Source organism: Phoca vitulina, unplaced genomic scaffold (assembly GCF_004348235.1).
Source record: "Phoca vitulina isolate PV1807 unplaced genomic scaffold, GSC_HSeal_1.0 scaffold99, whole genome shotgun sequence".
In the NCBI taxonomy this organism is placed as follows: domain Eukaryota; kingdom Metazoa; phylum Chordata; class Mammalia; order Carnivora; family Phocidae; genus Phoca; species Phoca vitulina.
The window spans coordinates 3,007,101-3,028,577 of NW_022589802.1; the positions used below are offsets into that span (position 1 = coordinate 3,007,101).

At 44.1% G+C, this 21,477-nt stretch overlaps 1 protein-coding gene across 3 annotated transcripts in view; it reads right to left on the reverse strand.

Annotated features, from left to right (window-relative positions):
• Positions 1 to 1,460: 1,460 nt before the first annotated feature.
• Positions 1,461 to 21,477, reverse strand: part of MTM1 (myotubularin 1) — a 95,165-nt gene continuing 75,148 nt past the window's right edge. For 2 of the 3 annotated variants that reach the window (XM_032397429.1, XM_032397427.1), the window contains 5 exons: positions 16,040 to 16,246; positions 14,756 to 14,848; positions 14,078 to 14,191; positions 9,742 to 9,918; positions 1,461 to 3,194 (listed from right to left, as the gene is read on the reverse strand). In XM_032397429.1, the coding sequence (XP_032253320.1) occupies positions 3,027 to 3,194; positions 9,742 to 9,918; positions 14,078 to 14,191; positions 14,756 to 14,848; positions 16,040 to 16,246 (759 nt within the window). In that variant the 3' untranslated portion in view covers positions 1,461 to 3,026. The remainder of the gene's footprint in view (positions 3,195 to 9,741; positions 9,919 to 14,077; positions 14,192 to 14,755; positions 14,849 to 16,039; positions 16,247 to 21,477) is intronic. The other variant, XM_032397428.1, reaches the window with a different exon arrangement.

Here is a 21,477-nt window from a genome sequence, read left to right on the forward strand (position 1 = left end):
AGGACCTGACAGTCATGTGTAAATGTGTAGCTACTCTATGTGGTTAAATACATTATTGCCTTCGCAAATAAGGACTAATCCATGTCTGAATCTAAGCCTCATAAGGAAATGAGCATGCTTCGTTTTGCTGATCTTTCATCTTCCAAATACACTTAATACAAAAGACTTCGCTAACAATTCCCTAATTAAGTTATAAGCCCACCAATAGATGTTGGAGGATTAGACTCACTTCAAGTATTGGTATTCCAGCATCGTGCTTTTAGTGAGGGATTCTGTGAACCTCCAACAATTCAACCGCAATCTATTTCAACCACAATATTTTCCTGCAGATGTGCTAATCCTCCTTATTTGTGGGATGCGCCCTGCATATGTTTCTTATTTGCTTTGGGGGGTCCCCTGTGCTTCTGCTCTGATGGCCACGTCCTCCAGTCACAGGTGTAGATACTGTGTGAAAAACTCTCATAATTAAGAACATTCCCTTTATATGGTCCTGCTTTCGTCCAATGCCCCACACGCCACAAGAGCTGTCCGAATGACCGACACCACAAATCTGTGTTCTGTGGAGAGGCCTGCAGGTGACGAACTACTAGTCAGCTTGTTTTGAGAGTTGTATTATTCCTACCACAAAAGAAGAAGGATAAGCTTCATTGCATTATCAAAAGTAGATCAGAAAGTGCTAGGACCATAGTTAGGGAAAACTATTATATTATCAAAAATAGATATGATTCCAAATTATTTGAAGGGCTGTCCCAGGAAGAGAGATTCTTCTATTTCATTCCCGATGGCAGAGCTAAGGCTACTCACTGGGAACTCGAGAGACGCAGAATTCAGCGTGACGCCTGTGCACATTTGTTTCCACGACACTCTCCTGGGCTGCAAAACAGGGATGCCGGAACGCCACAGAGCCCATGAGGCTGCAGGGAGGACTCAACACAGCAATGTCGAGGAAGAACCTTGGCAGAGTATTTCAAATACTCAGAGTTTTCAAAGATACACTTAATCTTTTAAGAGTCCTATTCAGATTTCCAAAAAATGGTTAATTTTAGTTTACTGCTAGAACTATTTAGCATTCTTAGAATGCACATAATTTCCAACCGGCTATACTATTCGACAACAGTTTTGAATTCTTACCGCAAGAGACACCGACTAGGGCTTACTCGCGCCAATGTCTCAGCCTCCCTTAACGCCGGCCGCTGTGGTCGGCAACCAGAGTCTGAAGTCTCACGTCTACGCACCCTGGCTCTTCTGCGGAAGCTCTCCGGACTTTAAGAAAGACAGCTGTGGCTTAAAATTGGCACTGTTAATACACTTAAATGTCCCATGTTGTTGAGTTTTGGGAGGGGCCTGCAAGGTTGCTAGTAAGACAAAGAGCATGTGAAGTTGAGCCAGGAAAAGAAAAGACACCCAAACACCCCTCCCCCCCCCACACACAGTTACACCCCTGAAAACAGAGTGCTATTTTAGTTAATACATTTATTACAGCAGGTCTTTAGTCATTATTGTCATGAAAACTTTTTCATGACATTTCACAAAATCCTTTAAGCTATTAGTATTAGCTTTTCTCTTTTTATGGAGTGACACTTTGTTAATTTATGAAATATTTACAGCGTTTACAAAAAGCAAGAGAATGTCTAATAAAATTTCTTATACATACAAAATTTATATACGATACTACTGTATTTGAGATGTCTTATTTGGTAGACCAATTAAGCTATGACATAAAATAATTTACAAAGATATATATTTAATCTCTTAATTCATTGAAAACAAAACCATATTAGCTATAAATAGTCCTTTACAAATCACTGTAAAACATTAATTGTTTTAACTCTAGCCTTAACTTTTACAAATATACTTAACTAAATGAATTAGTTCAGATATCAAATAGAACTGCATTTGAAACTTCATTTACCACTAGTACTATTACCAAAAACAAAAATAAAAACAAAAACAAAACAAAAAAAACTCCCCAAAAACCTGAAAAAGCAAACTGCCGGGTACATTTCAAGTAAAAATTTGTAGAACCAGTTTAATGCACGCTTGGGGGGAGGGGCATCCAACACCATGTAAATTGAAATACAATACTTTCAAGAATACGCTCAACAAATGTACATCTGCGGCTTTTATTTCAAAGAATGATGCTCCAGCAACAGCTCATACATCCAAGATGGTCAACCCCACACTTTGGCAGATAAGCTGGTCTGACTAGAGCGACGTTTGCGAAAACATTCACCAAAGCAGCATAATGCCCCCGACATCCTCAAACAGTGCTATATAAGGGGGTTTCCACAACCTGAAAATGGACCAGAATTTTAGGCAAGCTCATGGAAGAACTGAGAAAATAGAACTGGCAAAAAATTTTTAAAAAAATCATATTTGACTGGGCCCCATCAGTGTAATATAAAAATATGCTCCTCTTGAAAATTAGGGGAAAACACTTCAGATTCCAAAATTTCAAAATAACGAAAAACTCATCTACACAGCTATTTGTCTTTAAGCCACCACTTACGATGGTATAAAGTTTGGCAATTATTTAAACACCTTGCTTTTGGATGATACCTCAGAAGATGAGCTCGATCTGGTTTTGGCAATAACATCTTTCACATTTGGGCTCGTTTTACTCCAAAGCAACTATTAGAAGCAGCCTAAGGAAAATCTGGTTCACAAACATATTTTTTCACTTAAGTTTAAAATCATGTCATTCCAATTAAGCCCACAAAATACGTATTGTATACACAGTATTTCGAAAGAGGTAAATTCAATTTCAATTTTATCTTTCAAAAACTGTTCTTGAAAGGTGTCAGGATTTTCCAAAACCCCATCTTGGCTCCTTTCTCCTGATTGCCCTGTAGACACTAGTTTTCTTGTAATATGTATTCTAGAAGGCACATATTCAAGAGTTTAAGATTATGTTAGTTCAAGTTCTACACGGAGGCAATTATTTTAATCTACTTTGTACAGAGGCCCTAAATGAACGTCAACCATCTCCTTTATTCAGAGCTCTAATGCGGCACCGGGGTTCCCTCTCAGAAGTGAGTGTGCACGTGGGGCATCATCTGTGAAGGACCAGAAGGCGAAGTCGAGGGGTCGGAGAGCTTGGCCGAGCTGGCAAGCTGCAGTTCCTCGAGCCGCTGTATGTATTCGTCGCGCAAGGCCAAGAGCTCCACGTACCGCTGCTCCACTGGACTGGGCTGCTAGAAAGAAGCACAAATGGGTGTGACAAGAAACCCTCGTACTGACCTTTAATGTACAGACGCCAAAAATACAGAAAAGTACAAGGGTAAAACACCCAGCTCTTCGCCACCAAGAAAGCAGCTCCTGTACACGTGGGCTTGCCATCTTTTTAAGGTTTATCAACCCAGACACGGCTCCGGTCTCCTGTGTCCCCCGGCCCCAGGCCCACTGCCCTCTTTCGTTCCCAGAGGCAACAACTCTTCTCAAGTTGGCGTGTGGCCTTCTTTCCTGTGCAGATTTATGATACTTTTCCTATACATGAGTATCTGGAAACAAAATACGCTATTATTGTCTATGTTGTGAAAGTTACATTAATGGTGGTATTCTGTATTTATCACCTGGCATTTTCACCCATGTTTCTGAATTCGATCCCGGTTGAGTCCCACTGAATGAATAAAGCACAGCTGATCTCTGCACTCCCCCAGTGACAGATACCCGGGGATGTCCAGTGCTCCCCCTACTATGCGCAATGCTGTGTTGTCCTCGTGCACATCCGCTAATGGTTCTTGAAGGCAGTTTCCCGGGGGTGGGGGTGGGGCCTGCTGGGGAGGACAGCATGGTCTCTTCAGCTTTATCACATGCTGCCGAACGTTCTCTGAGGTGGCGGTATGACCTTACACTCCGTCACTAGTGATGTCTGGTGCTCCACGTCCTCATCAGCGCTTGGGATACAAGAGTAATTGTTTTCTGGTTTGGGCCAATCTGGTGACTATAAGGTGGCATCTCAGGACAGCTTTACTTTGCACCTCTTTTCACGTGCCAACTCATAGCTGCGAGCTGCAGGGCCAACGCCCGTTAGCTCAGGGTCAGTCTCGGGTCTGCCTCTTACCAGCTGCAGGACTTAACCTGGATGCCTCCATTTCCCCACCGCTGAAATGGGACTAAAAACGGCACAGACCTCACGGGATTGCTGGGAGAGCGAGGGCAGCCAATACGGTCAGTTCTGCTTCATTGATGAATGGGGGGTCTCGCGGCGGTCCGGAGGTTAGAAGTCAGGTTAGAACAGAAAGTGATGCTCCCGAGCGTGCGGACTTTTTACACCTTTGTACTGATGTATGAATTACAGACAGGAATGTGTACAAAGCTTAAAATGTTCAGCTCAGTGAGCCTTTACATAGACATACACTAATGTGATCACCCACCCAGGCCAAGATACGCGATAGGACAGCCCCCGGAAGACTCCCTCACCAGCGTGTTTTGAGGTGATTAAAGGCAAGCTCCTAGAAAGCTTGAGCAGTATACGAAGACATTAAGAAAAAGGCCAAAAGTCTACGGAAGTGCATTCCTTCAGCGCTAGTGGCTTCTGGAACCATCCTGCTTTCCACCGCGTTAGGCTATGAGCCCCAACATGGAAGCTGTGGAGACAACGCACTGATGAAGCAGGCCGCACCCTGGCCTGGGTCCGTAATGTGGAGGAGAGCGGGCTGCACCAGAGCCTCGAGGAGACAGCAGGAACCCTGGGGGTTAAGACTGTGTCTGAGCTTCCTGGGGCTGCCATAACAAATGAACACAAAACAGGGGCGGGGCGGGGAGTGCTTGACACAACAGATAATGTATTTTCTCACAGCTCTGCAGGGCAGAAGCCTGAAATCAGGCTGTCAGCAGTGCTGTGCTCCCTCTGGAGGCTCCAGGGTAGGCTCCTTCCTCTCCTCTTCCAGCTTCGGGGGGGCTCCAGGCTTCCTTGGCTTGTGGCTGCATCCCTCCCACCTCCTCTGTTTCCACAGCGCCTTCTCCCCATAAGTGTCTGTGGCTCAAATCTCCTTCCGTTTTCTCTTGTAAGGACACCTATCACGCGATGTAGGGCCCACTCCAAATCCAGGAGGATGGCATCTTCAGATCCTTAACTTAGTAACATCTCTAAGGACCCCTTTCCGAAATAAGGTCACATTCCCAGGTTCAGAGTGGACATGTCTTTTAGGGGGACACCATTCGACCCACCACAAGCTGCCAAGGAGTGGTCGACAGAGGCCAGATAAAAATGCCACAGACATGTGACGGTGCCCGCGTTTCTAGTGGCACTGGTGTTTCTTTTCCTTTTCTTTCTTTTTTTTTAAAGATTTTATTTATTCATTTCTGAGAGAAAGAGAGCGAGAGATAATGCACACAAGCAGGGGGAGCAGCAGAGGGAGAGGGAGAAGCAGACTCCCCACTGAGCAGGGAGCCCGATTCTGGGGCTCGATCCCAGGACCCTGGGATCATGACCCGAGCTGAAGGCAGATGCTTAACCAACTAAGCCACTCAGGCATCCCTTTCTTTCCTTTCTTTTTTTAAGATTGTATTTTTAAGTCAACTCTACATCCAATGTGGGGCTCGAACTCACAACCCTGAGACAAAGGGTTGCATGCTCTCCCGACTGAGCCAGCCAGGGGCCCGCACTGGTGTTTCCATTAGAGCTCTGGTTACAAATGTCCACAGGTTGGAAGAGGTCTCCTCCTTGCTCCTAATCCTATTCTTCCTGTAAGCCCTGTTTCTTTACTGTGACTGCAGAATGTGAAGTTTTTCAGAAAGGCACATGTGGCATTAGAACAGGAATGCTTGGGGGCACCTTGGTGGCTCAGTCGGTTAAGCGTCTGCCTTCAGCTAAGGTCATGATCCCAGTGTCCTGGGATCGAGTCCCGCGTCGGGTTCCCTGCTCAGTGGGAGGCCTGCTTCTCCCTCTCCCTCTGCCCTCCCTGCTTGTGTGTTCTCTCTCTCTCTCTCTCGTGCTCTCAAATAAATAAAGTCTTTAAAAAAAAAAAGAACAGGAATGCTTGGTAGAGTGTGTGACACCCAGTGGATGCTGTGCACAACCTGCTAATGTCTTTTGTCCATTTTTCTCTGTATATTCAGCTGAGGGCAGCCACTGTTCTGGGCACTTGGGATCCATCAGTGAACAAAGGAGGCCCAAATCCCCATTTTTATGGCATTTTCCTTCCAGCAGAGGGAGACAGACAAGCAAAGAATACCACAAGTCTGAGTTCCAGGGGGTGTTCAAAGGTGAGGAACATTCTGGAAAGGAAGCAGACCAGGGTAAGAGGTGCAGGACTGGTGGGATGCCGCTCAGGCCTTGGAAACCACTGCAGGGACCTGGGCTTTGGTGCCGGGTGAGATGAGCAGCTCTGTGGACAGTTTTGTGTGGAGGGGCGGTGGGATGCGGGATGTACTTTACAAGGATCGCTCTGGCTACCATGTTGAGAACACACCAGAAGGAAGGAAGGGTGGAATTCAGGCGTCCAGCTAGAAGGCGAGGCAGCACCAGGCCGGCAGCGGGGGGACTGGTACGGAGGGTCTGGGGTCACATGGGCTTTGAAGGCCGAGTCCAGCAGGCTCTGCCGACAGACTGCAAAAGGGGTGCAAGAGAGAAGGGAGTCGAGGAGGGCTCCCCGGTTTCTGGCCAGAGTGACTAGGAGGGAGTTGCCAAGAACCAACATGGGAAAGATGGCAGGAGGAACAGGTTCTGCGGGACCAGGAGCCCCATTTTAGACATGTCCACGTTGATCTGCTGTGCGAGGCCAGTTTACCATCGCCGGTCCTTCCCTCTGCCCTCTGCATCAACCTCCCGGGGCTCCCCCCCCTGCGCAGTCCGCTTCTGGGCTCGACCCCTGCAAAGAGCGGGGCAAGCTCCTCCTCGATATCCTCCTCCGAAACTGTCCTGGCTATTTTTTAAATTTCCCTTTTTTCAGATGACTATTAGAATCAGTTTGTTATTGTACCAGCAAGGACAATTAGACAAGAAAAAGGAATCAGAGGTAAAAAACCATTTCTGCAGATGACAAGGCTATATAATTAGAAATCTCAAGAGAGTAGACCAAAAAATGATTCGAAATGAAGAGAATTCAGTCTGGTGATGGGTACAAAATATCCAGAAGCCATTAGCCTATAGACAAACACAAACCACTGAGAGGCTACAAGGAAAGAGTCCAAAAGGCAAAATCACAAGAAATGAAGTTTAAAGTCAAGCGGCTGCAAAAGCTACAGCCCGGCCTCTCCCCGGGACCGAACGCAAGTCCAGAGTGTGCTCAGCGCAGCACACGACACAGGCTATGGAAGTATCTCGGCCTTCAAACAGCTTTCAGAGTCCCACTCCTTTTGGCGTTCCCCTCAGAAATGACTGAAGCACCACACGGGTCAGCCTGTTCCTATCTGACTGTCCCTGTTCCCATCCTTCGGCGATCACTGTGCAAAGATGTGAGCTCGCCGGTGCGGGCCTGCTTAACCGCTACCGGAGGGCGGCAGCTGCTGAAGGATACATAATAGGAGGCGCCCCGGCAGCCCAAGGCCTCATTCAGGCTTATAACAGGACTCATGGAACACTTTTGCTTCCGGCATGAGCAATTCCCTCACCTTAATACATGTACCAAACGGGCTTCCCGATAGCTCTTCAAATGTAAGCACTGCTCTTTCCGTCCACTCCGCTCAGTTTTTATGTCGCAGCAATGGTTGGTGGTTTTTCCTTTTAAAAAGCACACTGACCCTGCCTTCTTCTAGGCCAGAGCTCATTAGAGGGACGGGCTGTGTCTGCTAGTGTACTGCAGGGCTGTGAATGCGACAGGTACCCAGTAATGGTTTGTATACCAACTGGGCCACACAACTGAACAACAATTTAACTTTTAAGTGGTTAAGTATATTCCTTGAGGTTTACTAATTTAAAAAGTCCTATGTGATCCGATTTAAATCTATTTCTGAATGAAATAATGTTCTACAGGAGATCTTTAAGGAAATGTAATGCATTTAATTCACACCTTCCATGATGACATTTCTCCCCGAGCACTACCATCACCGGCTTATGTTTTCTAGGCACCCCCATCAGCCTGGGAGCTCTTAATCTGTGTGTTCCACAGCCCCTCCCCTCGCCGCCCTGAAAATACAAAGATATGTGTAGTACCCTCCACGTTCAGAAAAATCTATATAGAAAGGATAAGTTACTTTCTTTTTGGAGTAAATTTCACAGATCATAATACAGACCAATTACTGTCTCAAAATAGAAACCTCTATCAAAAAATGTGTGTTCCTAACTGGCCCAGTTCCATTTCGCTAACCTCCATAAAAATAAGGGGGTAGATACACTCTAGTAAGTTATTCTAATAATGTTTCTTCCTATTTGACTTGTCACACAATTATTACCTTTATATGTTCAGAAATGAATTGCTCTAAATTCCCTGTATTTTAAGAATTTCTCCAAGTACAAATGGGTGAGGGGAGATTAGAGAATCTATACAGAAATTGGTGATACTTTCTAATTACTAATGTTTTAAAAAAAGTCACAATAAACACAGAAAAGGGTCAATTTATAGGAGACACTGCACATTTACATGGTGGTGTTTTTTTTTTTTTAATTAGGAAAGGAACATGTCCTCTGTAACAGCAGTTAGAACCCTGGCAAAATTCCCATTTCCTCTTTACTTGATATTCCAAAGGCTAGAACTACTGCTAAATAAATTCCCTCACTGTGCTTCTCAAATCTCAAACTAAACAAGTGAGTGTTCTCAAGCCCTGGACTCTGTCACTTTCCGAGAGATTACACGTTTCCACCATTACTGAATTGCAGAAGCCTTCCATGCGATCAGCAGAGACCTTGAAACGAGAGTGCCAGCTTGAAGCAGGCATTCCCCAATGGAAGAGAGGGCACAGCCTGGCGTGCAGCCAGCTGCCTGAGTGGGATAAACAATCTAAGAGACAGAATGCAGCACCCGGGCCCTGCTGTTGCCCCGCGATTTCGAGCGGGATTAAAGCTGGCGCTTATGCAAGACTGGCCTGTGAGAACAGGTAGTTGGCCGTCCAAACTGCAGGAAAATGTGCAAACCTTTACAAAAGGGCAATCGCAAATACTGAATATTTATAGCCCTGAAAACACATCACAAACTGGAGGCACTTCCGAGCCCTTACACACAGGCTGTGTTTCTCTTCTGATTTTGGATAGAGTGGAGGTGGGAGAATGGAAAGCCCGAGTGTGTCCTTAACAAAATGGGGACTCTTTTGCTTCAAAAATCATTGTTTCTCTTTTTGATTGATAAATGGCCAACTGAATGTACTATCCACTGACGGATCAATTATCTTTATTTTAGAAGTAAATATCCTCAGTGAAATGCACTCTGATGTTAGCTGACCCAGTACATACACCTGAAGCAGACAGAAGAAAATGTTTTTTTTTTCCTTGAGGATCATCAAAGTCTACTCACTGGAAAGAATTTTCTTATTATGTGTAACAATGTCCACTAATTGAAGGAAATCCTTAGCAATCAAGACTCAAAAATTTTCCAGAGCTTCCAATCATTTTACATTTTAGTAAAAAAAAAAAATTACATTATTTATAAGAATATAAGCTTAACACCAATCAAAATAAGTAGCTCAGTAATTAAAACAATTTTTAATTAAAGTTGCATTTGAAAGTGTGATTTTTTTATTTCCCCCCTCATAATATGAAAAAAACAACAACAAAAAAAACCCCACTACCGAGTAACATTAATCTAAATCCAGAAGTCATAATCAGTAGACATCACTGCATTTTAATAATGTCACTTCACTTACTTGTTGCTTGATTCTGGGGTTCCATCTAATGTAGTAATTCACCCAAAGTTCCAAGTGACGCATACTGGCAACTGGATATAAAACTCGATTGATTTCTTTAGTATAGAAGGGATTTTTGAATTTGTCCTTATTACTGTTTATCAGTGACCATAAAGATACTGTTCGTTCTGTAACTTTCTATGGAGAAAGAGAAAGCGGAAAGCCTAAGTAAAAACACACAAGTACACAAACCATTTTTCAGCCTCAACTTGAATCACACATTTACATTATCCCCATAATAGCTCAAAAAGCCTCATGGGCCAGTGAGTGTTCAGCAGCCACTTACTGATATTTGCATAGATAATGGCCTAGCTTGAGAGCCACTATGGGTACAGCAGGATGCTGTACCATTAAATGCAATTCACTGACCTAAGACGACTATTCCTGGCTAGGTAAAAGATTTATGAACAGATGGGCAGTATGCTCTTTACAATTCAGCAGAAAGAAAAATTATCATAAGATCCCATCGGCTTTCTTCATTTTTGTATTTGTTAGAACTGTAAAATCTTAACCTGTGCCTGCTTGACAGTAGGTATCTAGATATAAAGGTTTTTTAATCAACCACCCAGATGTTCGCTCTCTATCATGCCAACGTGCAGATATTTGAAAACACCTGGATAACTTCACTGAATCTTTACTTTCTCATTTCGTGTCCATCAGCTCATACAGATATTCACATTTTCATTGTTTATTAGAGATTTTTACCAATTTTGAGCGTAAACTAGAAAAAAACCCCAAAGCTTGGGAAATAAAAGGTACAATTATTAAAATTACCGAAGGCAGACTTTGAAACTCTTCCCAGTAATGACTTCAATAAGAAAGGACCAATAAGCTAAACCTGGCCGCTAAAAAAGAACAGCTTAAAATAAGTGACTGAAGAAATGTCTTTAACATACATATTTCATTAATGTGAACAAGAAATACGGCAGCATAAATTTGTCTTCCTTGGAATCCACCTAAAACTTCATTCACTTGTACAAGCTATACTGTGGGGAGTTCATTTGCATGCTTGCTTTTATTTTTGTACACAGACATAGTTTAAAAAGTCAAATAGCCTGGCCAGGTTTGTTAGGAGAAAAAACCAAACCAAACCAAACCAAAAACCCAGCTATCTCTCACCTCCCCACAAGCAACTGTGTTTGATTTTTTTTTAATTGATCTATTTGGCTATCTGGTACTTAAGCTCCACATCTCTAGATAATATGCCTTCCTTGCTCCAGGCACTTACTTGGTCTGTCCCGCCTCGTACTCCCAGCACGCACCATAGCTCTCATGAGACTGACATCTAGTGCCTGGATCCCTATGATGAAGCAAATGCTACTCTCAGGCAGGCCCCGCAGTCCCTTTCTGTGATTTCTTCTCCCGCACGAATTTTTTTGTCTTCCCTCGATTTAACAACTATCTGTTCTGTGTGCGAACTTTTCTTGGCATTTATCATGAATTCACCCCCCAACTCTTCCTCCAACGTCTCAAACTTGTGTCAAGACCCTCAGCACCTCTGGCGCCCCCAGTTTCTTCCTCAGAGGAAAGCAAGCCACACTGCTGGCCCCCGCGCCTCGTGCCCGGCCTGCACCTATGATCTCCTTTCCGTTTCGCCCTGAGCATCCCCTGTTGCCTCTCTCTCCTGAGTTCCACAGTCTTCTTTCTTTCTTTTTTTTTTTATTATTTTTTAAGATTTTTATTTATTTATTTATTTATTTATTTATTTATTTATTTGACAGAGAGAGACACAGCGAGAGAGACAACACAAGCAGGGGCAGAGGGAGAGGGAGAAGCAGGCTCCCCGTGGAGCAGGGAGCCTGATGCGGGGCTCGATCCCAGGACCCTGGGACCATGACCTGAGCCGAAGGCAGACGCTTAACCACTGAGCTACCCAGGCACCCCCCCCCCCCAGTCTTCTTTCTTGTTTGCATGGAGCCGACACTCCAGCAGCTTCCAGAGAAAGGGGTTGGTGTGGGAGGGAACTCTTGATGCCACGCATATCTGAGAATAGCTTTGGTCTACCTAAAAGCCTGGTTGACAGTTTGGTGGCTAGAAAACTCTAGGTTGAAACCATTTTCCTTTAAAATTCTGAAGGCAATGCTCCACTGACTTCCAGCTTCTGATACTGCTATTGAAGATTTTGCCTTCTTGATCTGTTTCTTTGCAAACGGCCCATTCCTTTTCTCTCTGGAAGCTTGAAGGATCTTTTCTTTGTCCCTGGTGTTTTGAAACTTCACAAAGATGGGCCTTACTTAGCACGGGCCTATTTTTGTCCATCATGCTTGGGCACGCGGCAGGCCTTTCAATGTGGAAACTTACATACTTCAATTCTGGGAAATATTCTCAAATTATTTTGGTGATTTCCTGCTCTGGGGTCTCTCCAGTTTCTCTCTCTAGAAGCCCTATTATGTGGATATTGGACTCTAGGACTGATCTAGTTTGCTGATCTTTCCATCTTCTACCTCTGTTTCTAATGCTCTTTCTGGGAGATTTCCACTTCATCTTCCAACTCTTCTTCTGAGTTTTTTTGTTTTTTTGTTTTTTTAAAGATTTTATTTATTTGACAGAGAGAGCACTAGCAGAGGGAGAGAGAGGGAGAAGCAGGTTCCCTGCTGAGCAAGGAGCCCGATGTGGGACTCGATCCCAGGACCCTGGGATCACGACCTGGGCCGAAGGCAGCCGCTTAACTGACTGAGCCACCCAGGCGTCCCTTCTTCTGAGTTTTTAACCTCTTCTCATTTCAAGTTGTTTTCTGATCTCTACATATTCTTTCCAAACAACATCCTGTTGTTATTTCACGGTACCAATATTTTCTTATCTTTCTTGGCATATTCGATGCTAGCTGCCTGTCTACGTCTCCCCCCTCCCTACCTGGTAACCATTTTCTCCAAGCTGCTTTTCTCTCTCCTGGCTATCTGCTATTATTTAAGAGTGGAGCACTGAAGAGCCGACCGGAAGCTTTGGGATCACGAGGCTCACTGACATGAGCTTCACTGTGGGGAACCCTGGGTGTTGCTATCTTTCGGTCCTTCCTCTTGGGCTAGTCGGTTTCCCCAGGGATGATTTTTTTAAATTGAGGTGGGGTTCACGCACTGTAAAATTCACCACTTTAAAGTCTACAATTCAGTTGTGCCACCACCACCTCTCTCAAGTTCCAAGAGCTCTTCATCACCCTCGTACCCACTAAGCAGGCATTCCGCATTCTCCCCTCCCTCCAGCCCCCGGCAAACACTCATCTGCTTTCTGCCGTGATGGCCTTGTTATTCTGGACATTTCCTAGAAATGGAATCATGCCATCTGTGGGCTTTTGCGTCTGGCTCCCCTCGCTGAGCATGTTTTCAAGGTTTGTCCACGCTGTAGCACGGGTCACAACTTCCTTCCTTTTTACGGCTGAATAATAGTCCAGCGTACGGCTAGGCCGCATTGTTTATCCTGTCATCAGCAGACGGACCCTGGGGTTGTTGCCACCTTTTAGCTCTTTGAACATCTGTGTGTGATTTTTTGTTTCATCTCCTGTTTTCATTTCCCTTGGGTATGTGCCTACGAGTGGCATTGCTGGGTCACAGGACAAACTCTCTGCTTAGCTTTCTACCACAACAGCAGCGTATGAGGGCTCCGTTTTCTCCCCCCACCCTCGCCAACGGAGAAGGTTCTTCCGTGCTCCCACCCAGAACATAAGGACCTGTTGCCAGAATGCTGGGAGTCAGTAGGGAGAGTGAGCTCCTGTCTGTTCACCTCACTCCCTGATGACACTCAGGTCCCCAGCCCAGAGAGCCACTCTCATGCTCTCTCGAGAAACCTCTGTCAGAGTCATCAGCTCCAGAGAAGAGGAGACAGGGTCTGGGGAAGCTAACTCCTTATTCCAAACAGAACTGCAGGTTGCCTTATCTTTCCCCCTTCGCCCCAGACCCCGAGTCATCTGGGGCTCTACGCGATGCCAGGTGGGGCTGCTTCTCGGCTTCCCCGCTGCTGGTTTGAGACTCCGTTTCTCAAGCTAAGTCATCTACAAACTTTTCGGCTTCCCAAATTTGGTTGCTATGTCTCCTTTCTCATCTTCCCTGCTCTTAGAGGTTTATGCCTTTAAAACAATGCCCTTTCCTGACGTTTTTATGGTGTTTTGGGAGGGAGACCTTCCATACCTTTAAAGTCATTCCTACTCTCCGAAGGCAAAGTCAGTGTCTTACCCCTGCAGTAAATGCCAGACACTCAACAAACCCTCTGCATTTCCCACAAACCAAGCTATATATATATATATTTTTTTTAATTCATGGAAGACTAGACACATTCAACTCAACAGATTACCATTTCCACTCACCTGTTTTTCTCGAGCAGATTCACAGTTGTATAAGAAAGTACCAAATCGGCAACTATACAGATGATCCAAAATTGTAATCAAAAATCGTTCGTTGAATTCAAAAGCTGTAGGGAACTAGACAAAAACACGCCAACAAAGAATGAAAACTTGGGACTGATCTTTTATAGACTGAAAAGAGGTGTATACATGATGCCCCCTTGTAGCCTTTCAGGAAGGCCAGCAGAGGTTGCTACCCGCACACACCCTACATTTCTTGGTGCTCTGCACAGGACTGAGGAGTTTGAAGGAGTGTCAAGTATAGGAATCAAAGGAAAACAAGTAGATTTTCTGGGTTCTCCTGAGCGTACAGGGTAGTTTCTTCATTGACGGTGTCCTATGTGCAATAAGCCAGTACAGAGGGAATGGAAAAGACGACTTGGGACTGTCAATTCCATTAGGAGAGAGGATGCAGTGAAATATTTAAATTTTAAAACATTATGGAAAATCCCAGACATAAATAGCAAGAATAAAACCGTAAACCCCATGTACCCATCACCCGGCTTCAACAATGACTTACATAGGGCCAGACTCGTTTCATCTCTATCTCGGCCCTGTGTACTGTGAGGCAAATCCCGGACATTAGATCAAAATACTTAAACGTGAAATCAAATGTATTTTTATCCTGTACATATCCCTTACCTGTTTCGACATCTGCCATACACAATCAATAAACTGGAGAAAAATAGGAGATCGGTCAGCGTCGGCGTGGTTTTTATCACCATGACCTATTCTCTGAAATGAATGGATGAAGACCATTTGTTTTCATTTATGGGTACAAAACTGAGAAAGCATATATAACCCACAAAATGTGACAATAAAGCTCATCAATCTGCTTTCCAAATGCCAAGTTTCTCAGAGAGTAAATGGTATATGTTTTTCCTTGGCAATATAGAAATGTGCAAAGGTTTTGAAATAATGGAAATCCAGTATAAACATCTATAACATCCCAATGCCAACTGGCAAAGCATCATTACATTCACAGCTATTTCTACCAGCAGCTGCAGGTAGACTGGGCCAGCTCAGCCTGCAGTTAGGTTAGCTAGTGCTAAGGGACCAACCCTCAAGTCTGAAGCCTCGAAACGATGTCCAAAACAGTGTGATTATTAGGAAGTGAAGTTTTTTCTCTCTTAAAAACAAGACAAAAGCCTCACCGTTTATTTTTATTAACAATGGTTCTTTCTACTTGAAAATGTTATTCACACTACTTAGGAAACATGGATGAGGATCATCTGAGGGAGCTTGTTAAAAAGGCTTTTTCAGGGGCACCTGGGTGGCTCAATTGGTTAAGCATGTCTGACTCTTGACTTCGGCTCAGGTCACGATCTCAGGGTTGTGAGATGAAGCCCTACATTGAGCTCCACGCTCAGTGGGGAGTCTGCTGGAGGTGCTCTTTCTCCCTCTGCCCCTCCCCCTGCTCGTGCGTGTTCTCTCTCAAATACGTAAGTAAATAAATCTTTTTTTCTTTTTTTTTTTTAAAGGCTTTTTCAAAGTATATCTGGAAATAAGACCTGGAAATATGAATTTTAATAGGTTCTCTCAATTTTCAAAAGGTGCATCAGAGAATAGTAACAGTAATAATAAAACCTCAAATAATAGTCTAGCATCTCTGTAAAATGTATTTGGTTCTAATGGCTATAATAGCTGAGAAAGAACGGTCATTCTACCTTCCTTCTTTCACATAATTTCAATTTTAACATTTCCATGCAGGCTCCTGGCATGACTTTCGAGTCAAAATGTAAATAGTGCAGATGGATAAACCTGTCTCCTAAAACAACTTTCACTGCCCCCCCAAGGAATCACACACACTTTTCATTTGACTCCTCAGATTTTCTTTTCAAAAGCAAATACATAGCTTAACAACTAGTCTAAATCTCAAATGGCAGTGATGTGACATTTAAGAAATCGACTTTTTTGTTCACTTACAGATGCAAATTTGTGTCCAAAACTTATCCATTCTTTTTGCACCAATATTTCAAACCCGTCGATGCTCCGATAGAAGCTGTCCAGCATGAGCATGGCCAGGGACGTGAGCTGCGCGGTCCTGTCCCAGCCGTCGCTGCAGTGCACAAGCACCGAGCTCTTCCCTGAAGAAACTTTGTCTGCTACTTGAATGGCTCCCGTCAAAACAAGCTGGCAAAGAACACGCGATTAGTAGGTAGCTGTAAGATACTGCTGACATTTGAAATTATCGTTTTTAACCCCAGAAAAGGTCATGTTTTCAAAAAACTGCTACTGTCTAGGACAGAAAGCCTTCTGCAAATGGAACAGCAGGAGCTGTGGGGCCTGCTGCTCTTCCTCTGGGGCAATGGCATTCTAATGAGACTAGGTTATTAAAAAAAAAAAAAACCAAACTCAATGCACACAAAGCCAAACTGCATTTCAAACTCCTTTAAAGTTCATGTGATTACATTAGAGTACTGAGGGCTGTCATTGCCAAGTACCACAGCCTGTGGCTTAAACAACAGGAATGTATTATGTTGCTAAAAGCCAGAGACCAAAGTGTGGGCAGGGCCAGGCTCCCTCTGAAGGCTCTAGGGAAGGACCTGTTCCAGACCTTCTCATAGCTCTGGTAGAGTTCCTTGGCTCGTGGCAGCAAAATTGCAATCTTCACACGATTTTCTCCCTGTGCCTGTGTCTCTGTGTCCAAATTTCCCCTTTGAATAAAGACACCAGTCTTCCTGGATCAGGGGCCCACTCTACTCCAGTATGACATCATCTGAACTCATTGCATCTACAAGGACCCTAGTTCTAAAAAGGTCACACTCTGAGGTCCTGGGGGGTCAAGGTTTCAATAGATGAAATTTTGGGGGGACGGGGTTCAATTCAACCCATAGCAGTGATCATTTTAGAAAAATCACTGGCCCAACAGGTCTAGTCTAGACCTTAAAGGCCTGACACAAGGGAAATCACCTTTTAGCCTTTAAATTGACAAAATATGAACTATTCTGTGGCTTGGAAGTAGAATACCTATGTCAAGATAAAGTGACAGCCTTCTGGTAAACGTTTGAGACGTAGAAATACTACTAAATTTATGTATACAAAGAGTTATTGCTAGGATGTCATTTTTGGATGATTTAGGTATTTATGGAGTTATCCTTTATGAAGCATGGAATTTACCCATCATGAGTGTGCAGTCTGATGAGACGGCATAAATGTATACAGCTGCGTGGGCATCAGCGCAATCCACTTGTAGAGGGCTTCCATTGGCCGCAAAGTCTCGTGTGCCACCTGAGGTCAATCCCTGCTCCCACCCTCAGCCCCCGGCAGCCATGGATTTGCTTTGTCTCTATAGTTCTGCATTTACTAGAAATGTCATCTAAATGGAATCATATAATAGGTGATCTTTCATGTCTGGCTGCTGTCGCTTAGCATCATGTTTTTAAGGTGCATCCGTGTTGTAGCCTGCGTCCGTATTTCCTTCCTTTTTATGGCCAAGATGTATTCCATTGTATGGACCGGTCATATGTTACTTATCCACTCCTTAGCTGATTGACACTTGGTTGTTTCTAGCATTTGGTTACTATGAATGACGCTGCTATGAACTTTCGCATCCACAGATTTGTAGGGACTTAAGTTTTCATTTCTCTTGGGTAAATACCGAAGAGTGAAATGGTTGGATCATACAGTAAATGTATGTTTATTTAACTTTTTAGGAAACTGCTAAGCTGTTTTCAGAAGTGGTTGGACCATTTCACATTGCCACTGTCAGTGTATGAGGGCTCCATGTTTTCACGTGCTCATCAGCCATTCACATACATGATGCCATTTCTGGAGCCCCCCAAATCCTAACAGCTCTGCAACAGTCATGTATTATGGTCATTTTCATGGATTCAAGGCAAAATCAGACTAAGTGAAAGATCTAGTATAAAGAACTTTAAAGACACGTACTTTCTGTTATTTTTTTAACTTGATTTACTTATTTTTTTTAAGTAAGCTCTACGCCCAATGTGGGTCTTGAACTAATGACCCCGCTATCAAGAGTCCCATACTCCACCGACTGAGCCAGCCAGGTGCCTCTGAAGCTATGTACTTTCATTATTTTGACATAAACAGTAACTGCAGATAAGTGGACAAAGTAGTGCCGAGAAGGACAGGTGAGGGGACCTGACGGCACATCAATTATTCGTACAGAAGTCATCGCTTTTAAACTGACTAGAGCAGCTTTAGTTCTTCAAGCATTTTAAGTATCTCCTCAAAATCCTGTTTATAATTTTAATTTGAGGCACTTCTGAAGAAAGGGCTGTTGAGCAGCAACAGAAATATAGCAGATTACTTGAATTCAACTTAAGGAAGCTGAGCTTCTGCTGCCCTCTTACAGAGGGCGACTTCACTCCAGACACTTCCCTTATGAAAAGGGGATACAGTCTCAGCCCGTCATCTTTAAAAATATTAGATGTTTTCCAATAAAGTATGAATTCCCACCATTGCTTCTCAACAGGAATGCTGCTAGTTATCTAGTGAAATGAAATCAGATTTTCAAAAATACCACTGGAAACTGATAATCAGATGGATTTGTGACTGACGGGGAGGCAGTGTATGGCACGCTGGCTCAATGGCCTGGAGGCCTGGGTTTGAAACCTCCTTCCACCACTTTTGACATGTCACCCACTGAGCCAATCACAGAACCGTGGTTCCTTTCTCTCTGAAGCGAGGGGAGAAATGGTATCCCCACCACCAGCTTGTCTTGGCCTAAAAGAAAGAATCCCCATAAAGTGATGACATGGGGCATGGGTTCAAATGAATGTTGGCTGCCGGCTAGCCACATTCTAAGAAACACAAAATAACAGGAAGGGCTATAGGGCAAGAGTGTTGAAAAGGACAGAGAGAAACTGTAAGCTCCAGAAACCACAGAGACATTCTACCCTGCTGGGGCTCCGTTGATGGACTAGGATGAGGATATGGGACATATGCCAAGGTGGTGGTGGTCTCCTCGCCTGCAAAGCTTGCCCTGTTTTGCACAGAGTGGTGGGACCATTTCACCTGAATGCAGGTTAGTGGTGGCCATGCCATGTATCTGTCAGCAGTCCTGGGGCTGCAAAATAGTGTGCGAGGCTGAATAATGGGTCAACCAAAGATGTCCCGGTCCTAGCCCCTGGAAATCTGTGAACACTGCCTTGTATGGTAACAGAGACTTTGCAGATGTTATCAAGATAATGACTCTAAGATGGAGAGATTATCCTGGATTATGCAGGTGGCCCTAAATTACATCCCATGTATCTTATCAGGATAAGAAGGAGCAGAGGGAGATTTCACAGAGAGCAGGCAATGGGATCACAGAAGCAGAGAATGAAGCGATTTGGCCACAGCCAAGGAATGCCAGCAGCCACCTGAAGCTAGACGAGGCAAGGAACAAGACTCTCCCCCTAGAGCTTCCAGAAGGAGCACAGCCCAAATGTGCCCCCACCCCTGCTGATTCCCACTCGATCTTCAAGGTCCAGCTCAAGGCTACCCATATCTCTGCTCCCCCTTTCTTTTTTAATTTTTTTTTTATTATTCTGTTATGTTAATCACCATACATTACACCATTAGTTTTTGATGTAGTGTTCCACGATTCATTGTTTGCGTATAACACCCAGTGCTCCATGCAGTACGTGCCTTCCTTAATACTCATCACTGGGCTAACCCATCCCCCCCACCCCCCTCCCCTCTAAAACCCTCAGTTTGTTTCTCAGAGTCCATAGTCTCTCACGGTTTGTCTCCCCCTCCGATCTCCCCCCCCTTCATTTTTCCCTTCCTACTCTTCTTTTTTTTCCTTAACATATAATTTATTATTTGTTTCAGAGGTACCGGTCTGTGATTCAACAGTCTTACACAATTCACAGTGCTCACCATAGCACATACCCTCTCCAGTGTCTATCACCCAGCCACCCCATCCCTCCCAACCCCCCCACTCCAGCAACCCTCAGTTTGTTTCCTGAGATTAAGAATTCCTCATATCAGTGAGGTCATATGATGCATGTCTTTCTCTGATTGACTTATTTCGCTCAGCATAATACCCTCCAGTTCTATCCACGTCGTTGCAAATGGCAAGATTTCAGTCCTTTTGATGGCTGCATAATATTCCATTGTATATATATACCACATCTTCTTTAGCCATTCATCTGTCGATGGACATCTTGGCTATTTCCATAGTTTGGCTATTGTGGACATTGCTGCTATAAACATTGGGGTGCACATACCCCTTCGGATCACTACATTTGTATCTTTGGGGTAAATACTCAGTAGTATAATTGCTGGGTCGTACGGCAGCTCTATTTTCAACTTTTTGAGGAACCTCCATCCTGTTTTCCAGAGTGGCTGCACCAGCTTGCATTCCCACCAACAGTGTAGGAGGGTTCCCCTTTCTCCGCATCCCCGCCAACATCTGTCGTTTCCTGACTTGTTAATTTTAGCCATTCTGACTGGTGTGAGGTGGTATCTCATTGAGGTTTTGATTTGGATTTCCCTGATGCCGTGTGCTCCCCCATCTTCTAGCACAATGTGACTTATGCCTGAGAAACCCTGAGTCAGAGGTCACTAAGGTGTCTATCTGGGCTCCCTAGTTATAGCTGGCCTCGCCAGAGAACACCGACAGTTTCTTTCATTTCTTTCATATCTCCCTCTCTTTGGACAAGCCTATAAAAACTTACAGGGGCCTTTTACAGCATTTTCCATATTCCATAGGTCCTAACTTCCATACTGCATCTTATGCAGATGGCCTTGACTCCTAATTTCCTCAGATACCTGAGCCATTGAAGAAGACCTACTTCTGACCAGTCTCTCTCCTGTCTAGCTCAGAGTAGGAGTCTACTCTTCCCAACTAGGCCTCACCCAGGCCTGTTCCTGGGCTTTTGTCCAGACTGCCTCTTTCTCTAGAATGGGTCCCCTCGTCCCTTCTGCTTTCAAGCCCCACCAAATCCCAAAGGCCCTGTTCCTTCCACATGTGCATGTCACCTCTTCAACCGTACAAACCTCTTCAAAGGCAGGAAGTACGTCTCATACCTTTTTCCATTCATAGGATCTAGCGTGATGCTTTGCCTATAAAGAGTGTAATACTTTCTAAAAATAAATGTTTTATTTTAGAGTAGTTTTAGATTTATAGAAAAGTTATAAAGGTACTACATTTGCCACAACCTGTGAACCAATATTGACATGTTATTCAGTTATTAATAAACTTCTTAACTTATTGTTAATAGAGTCCATACTTTATTCAAGGCTCCTTAGTTTTCACCCAGTGTCCTTTTTCTAATCCAGGATCCCATCTAGGACCCCACATTACCTTAGCTGTTACAATTAATTGGTTTTGCAATTCATTTTTGAGAATGACAAATTAAGAAAAAAGGAAGTTAGACAGGCCAAATAAAAATATGATTCCTATCAAG